This window comes from Corvus cornix, chromosome Z, assembly GCF_000738735.6.
Source record: "Corvus cornix cornix isolate S_Up_H32 chromosome Z, ASM73873v5, whole genome shotgun sequence".
Classification (NCBI taxonomy): domain Eukaryota; kingdom Metazoa; phylum Chordata; class Aves; order Passeriformes; family Corvidae; genus Corvus; species Corvus cornix.
In genome coordinates this window covers 24,376,689-24,389,660 of record NC_046357.1, presented here as the reverse complement: position 1 = coordinate 24,389,660, position 12,972 = coordinate 24,376,689, and the positions used below count along the sequence as shown (strand labels likewise).

General features: G+C 45.6%; 1 protein-coding gene across 1 annotated transcript in view; it reads left to right on the top strand.

Annotated features, from left to right (window-relative positions):
* Window positions 1–11,842: 11,842 nt before the first annotated feature.
* Window positions 11,843–12,972, top strand: part of RHOBTB3 (Rho related BTB domain containing 3) — a 51,462-nt gene continuing 50,332 nt past the window's right edge. The window contains exons 1-2 of the mRNA XM_010413128.4: window positions 11,843–12,116; window positions 12,286–12,502. Coding sequence (XP_010411430.1) covers window positions 12,115–12,116; window positions 12,286–12,502 — 219 coding nt within the window. The 5' untranslated portion in view covers window positions 11,843–12,114. The remainder of the gene's footprint in view (window positions 12,117–12,285; window positions 12,503–12,972) is intronic.

Sequence of the window (12,972 nt, the reverse complement as noted above, 5' to 3'; positions counted from 1 at the left end):
CTATAGGTCTTTTATTAGAGTGTGTGCTGAACATATCCCCTCCCCCACACCCCACCCCCTCCAAAAATGCAAAACTTCATGTTTATTTGGCACAGATTGCTCCAGGAAAGACTGAATAATTGTGTATCTTTGTTTTGCCCCAGGAAAGCACAGAAGAGTAGTGAAGTGATGGCCTCTCACATTCATTGTAAGGCCTTGGGTATTCCTGGCGCAGCACTGGCTCAGCACCCAGGAGACCAGCACAGTCACCCGCATTTGAAAAGCCATGGATGCTCAGGATCAGCAGCACTTCCCTGGAGGCTGTGTCACCTTGCAGTGCTCATGGTATTTTTCATGAGACTCAGCACTGAAAGAATACCTGAAGCTAATAATAAGTTTGGAGGTGCAGGTGTTCACAGTAGTTTTCATTATCAATTTTCTTGTGCTAAGCAGAATGAAGATTTGATGTCAACTACATGGATATGCAAGGTTCTGCACCTGGGTCAGAGTAATGCCAAGCACACAGGCAGGGCAGAGAGAATGGTGGAGAGCAGCCCTGAGGAGAAGCACATGGGGTGTTGGTGGACGAGAAGCTCGAGATGAGCTGGCAATGAACTTGGACGGGCCAGAAAGCCAAAAATGTCCTGGAGCAGCAAAAGCAGGCCAAGGGAGGTGATTCTGCATCTCCACTTGGGTGAGACCCTGCCTGCAGAGCTGCATCCATCTCTGGGGTGCCACTATAGAGGGATGTGGACCTGTGAGTCCAGGGAAGGCCATGAAGATGATCTGAGGCTGGAACACCTCTGCTATGGAGACAGGCTGACAGAGTTGGGGTTGTTCAGCCTGGAGAACAAAAGTTTCTGGGGAGACATTAGAGCCCTTTCCACTCAGTAAAGGTACTCCAAGAGAGCTGGAGAGGGTCTTTTGACAAGGGCCTGCAGTGACAGGACAAGGGGAATTGGTTCAAACTGACAGGGGGCAGGTTTAGATTAGGCATTGGGAAGAAATTCTTCCCTGTGAGGCTGGTGAGGCCCTGCCACAGGTTGCCCAGAGAAGCTGTGGCTGCCCCATCCCTGAAAATGTTCAAGACCAGGATGGACGCGGCTTTGTTTGAGCAGGTCTAGTGGGTGACATCCCTGCCCATGGCAGAGGTGTTGGAACCAGAGCCCCTTTAAATGTCCCTTTCAACCCAAACCATTCTGTGATGTTATGATTTTATATGATGTGGTACTCTGGTTAGTTTTTCCATTGCTTTTTAATAGCTGATAGCTGTGAAATTGAAGCAGAAATAACCATTTGAAATGTTTCCTAGTTTTGCTATGGAGTATTATTCCTCTGTTAAAAAAAGTGAAAACACTGGAAATGAAACAATAAAAGATACCAAATGTGGTTTTGGCATTTACCCAAACACTCTCCCCGTATCTCCCTAGTGAAAAAAGGAAACAAGAAACAACCCAAAATTTCCCTTGGCCTAAAGAAAATAAATCAGACTTCTCGTCTTTTGAAGTTCAAATGGGACAAAAACAGAGCTGTTCTAAACTCCCTTCCTGAGATGACAGATAAATGAAGCACATGGTGGCTTCCCCTTGCTCAGGGCAGCAGTTTTGCTCTCCCACGGTGGTGACAGGCTGTCCTGTGACTGCAGCTGTGCCATACTTACCTTCTCCTTACCTGTATAAAGCAGTTTGTCAGAAAGCTCCCAAGCTCTCCCTGTACCTGGCTCTGCAGAACTCGCCCCAGAGAGGGTGTGGCTCAGTCCAGTAAGTGTCAGATTTGGTTGACAGCCTGTGTCTAGAGGGTTTTTAGTCAGCAGGTTCAGCTGGAAACACAGGTTTGGAGTCTTTGGCCTTGCAGAATGCACAATAACAAAGGAACAAAGTACCTACAGAGACATGTTATGGGGTTTTATCTGTACTCTGTACAGAAGTGAGTGTTCCCCATGCTTTCTGCTTAATGTACCCTGCAGGCATTCCTGTTGGGTGTGTGGGTGTGTGTATGTGTGTGTTCCGTTCAGAAGCTTCCTCCAGCTTCATGAGACCAGTTGGCCCAGTCTCCAGCAGGATTTTATAGCCTTTTGCAGGCTGATGTGCACCAAAACCAAACATCGCAGCTGCCTCATCTCTGGAATGCATTAATTATGCGAGTGCATGGGTGGTTCCTCCTGCAATTCCCACTTGCTGTTCCAGTCTTAGGAGAAACCACATTGCCCATCAGAGACGGTGGGGGGAAGGAGGAAGGAATGTCTCTGTCACACCCCTCCAAGTTCCTTTCTATAGGAGCTGCAGGTGGGAAGAATATCAGTTTATTTTGACAGAGTTGTTCTAGCTGAAATTAAAAATAATAAATGCAACTTCACATTGACAAACTCCTGGTGTTTAGCTTTAAACACCTGGATGACATCCTCTGCAATGCCGCCTCTATACCTGAGGAGCAACATAAGCATTAATTAAGAATGAATGCTGCTAACAAAAATCGCTGTCAAGATCTTTCATGTATCACCCATCTCCAAGTTTCCTTGAAGCCAGGGAAATGGAACAATGGAGGGCAAGCTGCCCATCAACCAGCAGAATTAAGCCTTTATTTCAAAGGGGAGGAACTGAGTTTCCAAAACAAGCTTCCTTCACTTCTTGCAAGATATTTTCTAGCCCAGCAGCTCTTGACAGGTTGCACATCTGAGTTGACTGCAGCTGTGTCCCATCCTGCTGAATGTGGGGCATGTGGGATGCTTACTGCCAAGATGGGATATTGGCATGACACTTTGTGGTACCTAGGAATGCACCCTAGTCACAGGTTTATTTTAATTAGGATTACGAGGAGCTATTGTACGTGGTTATGCATATATATGCATATTGGGCAAGGTTTCTGAGTAAACAAAGCTGGGCCTGCCAGGAGGCAGCACATGGTGAATCGCAAATGAGGTATCTGCAAGATCCTGCCCTTGTTCAGAAGTTCATCCTTTTTAGAACTTGATAATCCAGGTTCCAACAGGAGAATAGAATCCTTAGAAGTAGGAGTATTGTAGCACCTGCAAATCCGCTGCTGCCTCCCCTCTGCCTCGAGCCAGTTTCAAGGAGGCCCATGGGCAACTTCTGCCTTGTTGACCCTGTGTTCCTGTTCCCTTTGGGTGGCTGAAGAGCTACTTGTGGCCAGTCTCCTCCTTCTCAAGTGTCTGCTGGCCCTTCTCCACCACACTGGCCACAATGCAGTCACCAGCAGGGAGATCTCCAGCAACCCAGCCATCTGGGGCCACACCTGCTGAGCCCAGCCAGCAGGATGAGGCCTCCCATTGAAAGAGTTGATGGAGCTGATGGAGAAGGTGTGTCTGGACCAACCAGCTGCAGCCTTCCTGTCCCACCAGAGTCTGGGTGCTCAGACGTCCATGGCAGTCTCCTCTCTCCAACATATGCCAGTGGGGAAACTGCTGGAAGAGCTGCTCCACATCCCCAGCCTTGTGTGAAGGGGGCTGCTTTACAACTTTTCAGACACTTGGGCTGAGAGCAAGGCTTTGATGTGTGCAGGTGAAGGTGCTGGTGGAGTTTATGGTCGAAAACTATGGTGACATCTTTGGGGAGGTGATGGCTGGCCTCTCCTGTCCATCAGTTGAGGAGACCCCCACGGCCAGTGACAGGTACAAGGGTGAACTAGAGTCTTGTCACAGCCTGGGGCTTGGGATACCAGAAACCTCAAAGTTAGGAAGACAGCTCTGTGTGCTTCAGGTGTTCTTGATGGAATGACATGGAGCTGTGTCAGGGAGTGTTAGTTTGGATATCAGGAGAAGGATTTCACACAGGGGGTGATTGAGCACTGGAACACGCTCCCCAGGGAAGTGGTCATGGCACCAAGCCTGACAGAGCTCAAGAGGTGTTTGAACATGATGGGATTCATGAGGCTGTGCTGTGCAGGGCCAGGAGCTGGACTGTGAGATACTGATGTGTCCCTTCCAACTTAGGACATTTTATAATTCTAATTTGGCCGAAATGGCTCACAAGGGCCAGTGAGGAACAGCATTGTGCAGAGTGTGGAAAGAACTCCATGGCAGATCCCAGGCCCTCTCACTCTCCACTCTGAGCCCTGCTGTGTGGCACAGGGGCCCAGTTCACCTCTGCACATGCACAGGGCTCTATGGGCATCACCCACAGACAGAAGGTGCTGGAGCCATCCTGTCACCAGTGCCAGCCATTAGTTCTTTTCTGGGCTGTAATGACCCTGCTCTGGGTGAGCTCCTGACCTCAAGGAACATTGACCTGGTGAGGAGGTGGGTCAGGACCCTAAACTTCAGCTGAGTAAACTTCCAGCTGTTCAAAGAAATAGTGAGATCTGCTGGGATCTGTCCTTAGTAATGGATCTGACCAGAGGTGGCAACTCTTTAAAGCAACTTTTCTTGGAGCAGAAGACCTTTCCAAGCTGATGCGTAAGGAATCAAGCAAGGCAGAAGGGAAAGTCCCACAGATAAACAGGGATCTGCTCCTGAAACTGAGGAGTAAAAGGAAACACACTGCCAGTGGGCATAGGACTGGTGACCAGGGAACAGTACAGAGATACTGTTTGGATGTTTGGATGTGTGAGGATGGGATCAGGAAAGCCAAGGTAAAAATGAAACAGGACATGGCAAAGGGTATGAAGAGTAACAAAAAGGGATTCTATAAGTACATCAGTCAGAAGAAAAAGGCCAAGGAGAATGTACCCCCTGATAAATGAGAAGAGAGAACTGGCAACAGCAGATATGGAGAAGGCTCAGGTACTCAGTGAGTTCTTTGCCTCACACTTCAGTGGCTGTCAGGCTTCCTGTGTCCCTTGATTCCCTGAGGCTGCAGGTGGGGTTTGGGGAAGTGAAGTCTCCCGCATCATCAGTGAAGACCAGGTTTCAGAGCACCGGATGCACCTGAATGGGCATAAGTCTACAGGACCTGGTGACATGCATCTCAGTGCCCTGATGGATGATGTTGCCAGGACACTCTTGTGATAGTTGAAAAGTCACAGCAGTCAAAGTCCCCAGTGACTGTAAAAATGGAAGCATCATTCCCATTTTTAAAAGGGGAAAAAAGAAGGCCCAGGGGACTACTGGCCAATCTGGTGGCATTCTGTGGTGGAGTGACTGCAATGACTGACAAGGGAAGACTGTCCAGTCATCTACCCAAACTTCTGTAAGGCCTTTGACACAGTCCCACACAACATCCTTGTGTCCAGATTAGGGAGATATGAAGGGTGGACTACTTGATGGATAAAAAGTTGGCTGGGTGGATGCAGGCAGAGAGTTGTGGTTGATGGCCCACTGTCCAGGTGGAGCCTGGTGACAAGTGGTGTCCCTCAGGGCTGTGTCTTGGGGCCAGTGCTCTTTACTGGTTTTAATGATGACGCAGACTGTAGGATTGGTGGACCTTCAGCACTTTTGCAGATGACATGAGGCTGAGTTGGTGCTGCTGACACAACAGAAGGATGGGATCCATCCAGAGGCACCTGGACAAACTTGAGAAGTGGGCCCATGACAACCTCATGAGGTTCTACAAGGCCAAGCGCTGGTGATGCACCTGGGTCAGGGCAATCCCAGGCACGAGTACAGACCTGGAGAATGCTCTCCTTGAGACCAGCCCTGCAGAGAAGGATGGGTGCTGGTGGATGCTGGTGGATGAGAGGCTGGACGTGAATAACCCATTTATAAAGACACCTTTATTTATGTCCTTTTATCACATGGTATTTCTCACACCGCATGCAGAGTTAGGATGCAGGAAACACTCTATGCAGCCAAACACCTCTTGAGAGAGGTCTGACCTTCTGGAATAAGCAATATGAGAGTGCAGGATAATGCAAGAGGCTACAAGGCTAAAATTAAGTTAATTTCTGACAGCAGTAAGGACAACGTTTAAATCCATGAAAAACATTCAGTTGTCACACACCGTTCATCCTCTCTTGCTGCCTTGATAATTGCTTCTGTATTTAGAGGTATGCAGACAGAAAAGGAGGCTGAAAAATAGAAAGTAGTGGTGAAATCATAACAGAAAGGAAAACAAAAAAGAAATCAGGAAAGTAAGTTAAAAAGAAAACAGATGATTGGAAGTCTCACTCTGAAGGGCATATGTGGGTTTTAGTAAACTGAAGGGTTTTCTTAAGTATTTTTTTAAAATACAAAATGGCCATCCACTGGCAGATGATTAACATCAATATAATGAAAGTTAATTAACAATGTGCTATGTCTTTTGATTCTGGAAAAGTACAGTTGTATAAAAAGGGTTAGAAGGCAACTTCAAACAGGAAACTAACTCCTGATGAAGATCTACTTATGATTCATTGAGACCTTACAACTTCCATAAGTGAATAAGCGGTTTTGTTATGCAGAGAGTTTATGGCATTTATTTGTATATCTAGGTATAATCTTTGTTCTTTAATTTTCTCTTCTTAAAATGAACATTAACTCATGTATTTTGCTGACATTATTAGATAATTTTCATTTACCATAGTTAATGAATGCTATCTTCACTCCTGTTGTATGTTTTTAGTAAGAAAAAAGTGGAAACATGACTTTAGTAAGAAAAACTATAAAGTTATACATTGCTGAAAAAAAAGTGTGGGCAGACAAAAGGCAGAGCTTCTGCAGGGGCACGTTAAGTAGTTTGAGGCACCTCTCCCTGTAAAATTCACGTGCTGGGTCACTCCGTCTTAAGTGCTTATCCAGGGGATCATAAGGTGGATTAAAACAGCTCAGAACTTTCAAAACATGCTGAGCGTATGCCATCCCTCCCCTGCCCCCAAAAATCAGCAGCATCTCTGGCCAGGGTGGTACCGTTCTCAGTACCTAGTGGGAGAGCACACCCAGGCAGCAGGGGTTTGTTGAAGCGATTTGATCAGTATGTGTGCCCAGGCTGCCCCAGAAGAGACATTTCCTTGCTCTCTAGTGAGGATCACGTGCCGCTTCCCCATTCTTTGTGGTGCTTGCTCCACGCCCACCTCTCCCTGCAGCTCAGCCTCAGCACAAGTCCACGCCAACAAGCCTTGGGAGGGGAACCAGGGCAGGCTGGGGTGGGGGTGATGCTCCTCTGCATGACATGCTGGTCCATGCCCACCTTGTGGCAACAGCTTCCCTTTCTAAAACAGCAGAAACAACTACTTTTTTTGGATCCTTTGACCTGCATTCTAATGCAATTAATAAACACTTGTTAAACTATGACGTGAGAATCACAGGATGCAACTCTGCATTTACAGTTGGGGGTTTTCACCATTGTGAGCGGGGTTTCTTCTTTCACATCATGTTGTGCTTTCAGCTCTTCACCTCTGGAGCAGGTTGGGGCATTTAGGTACCACACGGGTCCCCTCCTCATGGCACAGGACCTTGTTTCTTTCACCTCCAAAGGCAGAGAGCTTGCAGGGCTGTTCTTGTATGGGACATCTGCAGCAGCAGACCGGGCTCTTGTTGTCCACATCTCGTCTTCACAGGGCTAGCAGCTTTCCATAGCTTACTAGTTGCTTGCACAGCTGTATTCTACCACAAACTGGATCTGGTTTTAAATTTAGAAGTGATATTTTTCTTTCTCCTTGTCCTCCCATCAGATCATTTCCCACCCACTTCGTGTTTTTGTTTCAATATTGCCCTGGTATTACTTGATCTGATACACTAAGACTAGAAAAAAAGAAGTAGTAAAAGTAGATGTTAATAAATAGATAGGATTAGACGAAATTTTTGAGAAGTCATCAGAAACTGTGACAAGAAAAAAATAATAATTCTCTCTGGGATCTGTGTATCACTGGAGGGCCCCAATATATTCAAAAACTCTTTTAGCAGGGCCTGGGGAATGCCAGAGTAGTGGGAGCAGCTACCACTCCTGGTGAGAGGACACATCCTGTGACACAAAGTGAGATCCAGGGATGAACACAGTCTGTTGGGAAGCTGCTGGAGAGGCTCCAGTGAAGTCCAGCATCACTGGCTTCTGGAGGAAGGGTGGTAAGTATGCCAATAAAGAGGGTCGTGTGGGCATAATAATCCTCTTGCAATTTCAAAAAGCCTTTGAGAAGCTTTTTGCAAAGCTTATTAAACTTTGTAAAGAAAATAAGTTGCCACAAGATTGGATGAGAGGTTGGTTTTGGAGTTGAAAGCTGGTGTAAGAAGAGGAAGTGAGGGACAGGGCTTAGTGGTCACTCTCCAGGAAGGAGGAGATTTGTGCAGTCAGGGGATAATTCAGGTCAGAAGGGACCTCTGGAGGTCATCTAACCCAACCTCCTCTCCAAGTGTGTCTAAAGGGCTAAGGTTGTGCAAGGACTTCTTCAGTGAAACCTTGAATACCTCCAATGATAGACATTCCACAACTTGATACAAAAGCCTTCCAATCTGAGCAGTTTTTTCTTGATGCCTCCATCTGTGACCTCCAGAAAGAAGTCAAGAGTGAAACCTGTTGGGCTGGAGGGACATCGGACTCTGGCTGTGAGTGCCTGTGCCATCCCTGAAATAGACTTGGATATGGAGAGTGGGGCTGAGCTTGATGATGCTTAAGGTTCTTTTCTGTCCCAAACCATTCTGTGATTTATATGTGGAAATTGAAAAAAATTGCTTCCAAGTTTGGGAAACACTACACGATTTTTCTGGCATGGTTATGCTGAAAAATACTACTGGTCCTGAACACTGTCCCTCCATTCATTTCCCACACACAGCTTTTGTTGGTGGGGGTGTGGCAGATGACTGCAACAATAGAAAACCTCCTTTTTGTTTGCTGGTGCTTTGTCTGAACAGGGGGTCTTGGCTGGCAGCCGTGTCTAGTCTGGACAGGAACCAATAAAGCCAAGCCTATCACAAGTTATTTTTTGCAGTATTAGGAGGAAACAGCTTTATACAGCAAAGTTTATTACTGTTATTTGGAATCATCTTCTATCTTTGAAAAAAAACACCTGGAAATTTACCTCTCCTAGAAAAAAGAACTCATTCAAAAGGTCTTGTCTTTCACCTGAAGCTGATCACACCAGCAGCAGCAGCAGCAGCTTTTTGCAACGTGCAAATTCAGCTAATGAGCAGGTTTGGCAGTGACTTTGACTTCAGGTGCATTAAATCTCCTCACTGTCCTGAAAATACAGGCTGGATAGTTCTGCTTGGACCAGTACAAGTAACGCTACAGCTTCCACAAGGGAAAAATCCTCCTCCTTGACTTGCCTGCACTTATCTCCTTGCACTGGAAAATATCATTCCCCTTTGTCATTAGCGACTGTGTATTTGTTCTCAGAGCTTTATCTGAGGTGCTCACCGGAAAGCTACAACGGAAGTGGTTTGAAACAAAACAATAATGTTCCAGCGCAAACTACACACGACCGAATATGCAATTGTTTCCTGGACCCTATCAAAGACTCCCTTTTCTGCAGTTAGTGTTTGTTTGTCAGCAGCAATGGCAAATGCCTGCTGGCTGAGGAGTTTGCTGATCACAGGGTATTCAACTTCCCGACTGCCAAACAGAGAACAGTCAAGCAATCCTCTGCAATCCTCTCAGTTAAACAATCTTCTACGGCTTTCCCTTGCAGTGCCCATGTAATTGGCAGAACGCATCTAGGGTAGGGGTGCCAAGCAACTTCCCTATTTGTGGTATTTATTATCCTGCCAAAGTGAACTAATTTCCTTCCCTGTTTTGTTTGTTTGTTTGTTTGAAGTGTATTGCACAATCCCTGAGCAATGCAAGCAAAAACTGGGTTATGGACTTACTTTGACAGGAGTACAGATAGCATTCTCATCCAATTTTAATGCTTGCTTTAGATATTGTTCTCAGTCTTCTAATTGCTGGGAAACACTAAGACAAGTTCAGTGTATTTCAGTCTGTAAACTTTAAGTGCTGTTCATCAGCTGAGATGAATCTCACATCCACCATCTGCCTACTTTGCCAGAGCTGATACTTTTGTCAGCCCCAAGTTTCCCAGGTGGTTGAAGGAACTAGTGAGAGGAAGACAGGTGTTTTGTGATCCTCCTTCTTGGTTGGTACCCCTGCCCTTGGCACCCCCGGGCAGGACTTGGTCCACAGCAATGAATGAGTTTTGTTAATTGGAGTGTGGGTTAATTGGGTCACTCCTCATTTGTACTGCCTTACTCACCAGTCTGGTTTTTCTTGTTACAACTATCTATATATGTGTCCACATCTGCATGTATATGTGTGTTGTATTTATAATATGCATGCATACATGTTTTTAAACATATGCGCTTATAAGTCTGTGTATGCACATTTGTGTATGTATATGCATGCGCACGTTTATTCATGTATTTAGTTATTTATGCATTTAGCTCTACCAGGTCAGGCTCATTAGTGGTGTGAAGAATTTTTCTCCGAAAGGTTTCCTCATTTTCAATGGGTAGATCGCTGCAAGTGCAAATGTAAGAATTCCAGGGGAGGTTCAGTGACCTTTAAAAAGTACACAAATAGTCATGGTTGCAAAATTTTGAGTCCTCTGTTGACTTACAACATCATATACCCAGTGTTTGGGCACCGCTGAGGCTTTGGAGGTGTAGGGCGATACATCACAGTTGGAGGATCACCTGGGGAAAAAAACAGTGGTTTCCTGTGATAGTTTTTTAAACTTACCTAAGAAACACGTATTCTAACTTCTTTTTTGCAGGAGGAAACAAAACCACAACCTCCACTTGTCCTTTGTCTTATAGTTTTCTAGAGCAAAGATAGACTGAAAAGCAGAAGATCGAATGGGATAAAATGTGTGGAAAACAGGTTGGTAAATTATCTGTTGTTTTGTTCTTTTTTTTTTTCAGTAGTAGAGTTTATAATAAAAATAAAAATAAAAATAATTCATTAGCATTCATTAGCAGATATTAATACTTACATTTTATTAAAATGGTCTTGCCATTCAGTACTATATTGGTACAAAACTTTGGCAGTGACATCAAATGGCATCTCCTACATCTGCAAATAGTGGAATAGTGCTTTTCTCAAACTATGGATTGTTGCAAGCAAAGCTCTATTCACTATTCTGTTGATAATCGTATCAACTCCTGTTTTGAATGAGTTCTTGCCCATGGGATTAACAGTAGCATGTGTTCACATAACAGAGTATTGTTTATCACCTAGAATGACTAAAATATTTTTACTTTTTTTTTTTTAAATTTTAGAGTATGCAGTGGTATCTGACAGCAAACATGGTATTTTTAGAATGGATTTGGTATATTTCCTGTGTGACCTCTGTAGGTGACCCTGCGTTGGGGGTTGGGCTAGGTGATCTTCAGAGGTCCTTTGCAGCCCAAACCATTCTGTGATTCTGTGATTTGTGTTTGTTTTAATACAATTTGAGATCATCCTGTTGGAAAATAGTGCTTTAAATGTCACATGAACACTAAAAAATCTGCATGGCATTTAAGAAATTATCAGCCTAATATTAAAAAGATATATATTATTTAAATTTTAAAAAATTAAAAGAGCTTTAAATACTTTAAGAGACGATCTTCACACTGCTCTTTCCTTTGGCTGTGACAGTCCCAGGTCTCTCCCCTGGTGCAGGCAAGTGGCGGCACCGTCCCCTGGTGTGGGGATGCTGGTCCTGTTCCTGCGGGGCGGCGGCAGAAGCAGGAGCAGAAGCGGGGTGGGACACGGCTCTGCCCCAGAGCCTTTCCCTGCCCCAGAGCCTTTCCCTGCCCCTGCTCACCTGGCTGCACCTGCTCTCGGGACGTCATCTCGCTCTGCCCATCGCGTCCGCGGTGCTCGCTGACGTCAGGATGCGATGGCCGTGACCGCCCGGCCGGACCCTGCTGCGCCTTCACCGACAGCGGCGGAGCAGCGCGGCCACCACAGCCTGGGCTGCTGCCGCCGCTGCCCCTCCTGCTGCTGCTGCTCCTCCTGCTGCTGCTGCTCATCCCGCTGCTGCTCATCCCGCCGCTGCTGCAGACCCTGATCCTGCTGCTGCTGCTGCCGCCGCTGCTGTTACTGCGACTGCTGCTGATCCTGCTGCAGCTCCGGCGTGCGGCTGCAGTGCATCGCCCGGAGCAGCCAGCACCAAGTTATCCAGCCCGGCCAAAGCAGAAGGAATGCGGCAAGAGCTCCAGAGGTCACCGCAGCGAGGCTGAGCGTGGACACCAAGGAATACGAAGCCAAGCCCGCTGGGGATTTGCAATGCAAGCAGCCTTTCCAGGTTTCTTTTCTGCTTTGCTCCCACCCTGCTGCTGGATTTGAGATCATGTATGTGGTTTTGCTGTTGATTACAGGAGGGTGTTAAAATCTAGGGAGGGAAGAGGATTCGGAAGGATTAATATGTTAGTTTTGATTTAAGGGGATTTTATTTTCTTTCCCCTTATCCCTGCCCTTCATCTTTGTTAACACAACTTTGTCTTTATTATTTTTATTTTAGGTCGGTTAATATTGTAGCTTTTGGGAATGAAAGAGATGGTTTTTCTGAGGACAATCAGCAGCCCAGCCTGATCTGGAGCTATCTCAGGAGAAGTGCTCTCATTTCCCAGATCGACAGCAGCCTGTCTGCCAGTCACGTTGGAAACCCAGTTTTTACCGAGTATCAAGCCTGCGTGTTTGGAAATGTCAGACTGGTGGTACACGACTGTCCTGTCTGGGTAAGAGATCCATCTCAGTCTTTGTAACTGCAATTAGCAGTGTGAACTTATTTTAGTAAAATGAAAACATATCCTAATTTTATATGGTTTTCACTGTTGAGGAATTTTATTAATAGCTTCATTATTGCAAATAGTAAGAAAAACTTATAAAATGTAACCAGGCAAATGCTGCGAAATCTCAAAGGTGCTACAAAAAGTTTCCCACAAACAAGCCCCTGTTGGCCTCCTCTGTGGGAAGGTGGTTTTTTCAACTGTGCTGCTTAGTGGGAACTTTGTTGAAGATAATCCAGAGGTAAACAAGAATGCCTTCTTAGTGACACTGCATTATAAGCTTTCTCTTCAAATATTTATCAACAATAAAATGAAACTTAATTTTTCTGTAAAAAACAGGCAGTAAGTTTTCCAGCTTTGAAAAATGACAGATGAAAAGATTTGATAGCTTGCAAAATACAATGTAGGGAGTAATTTTA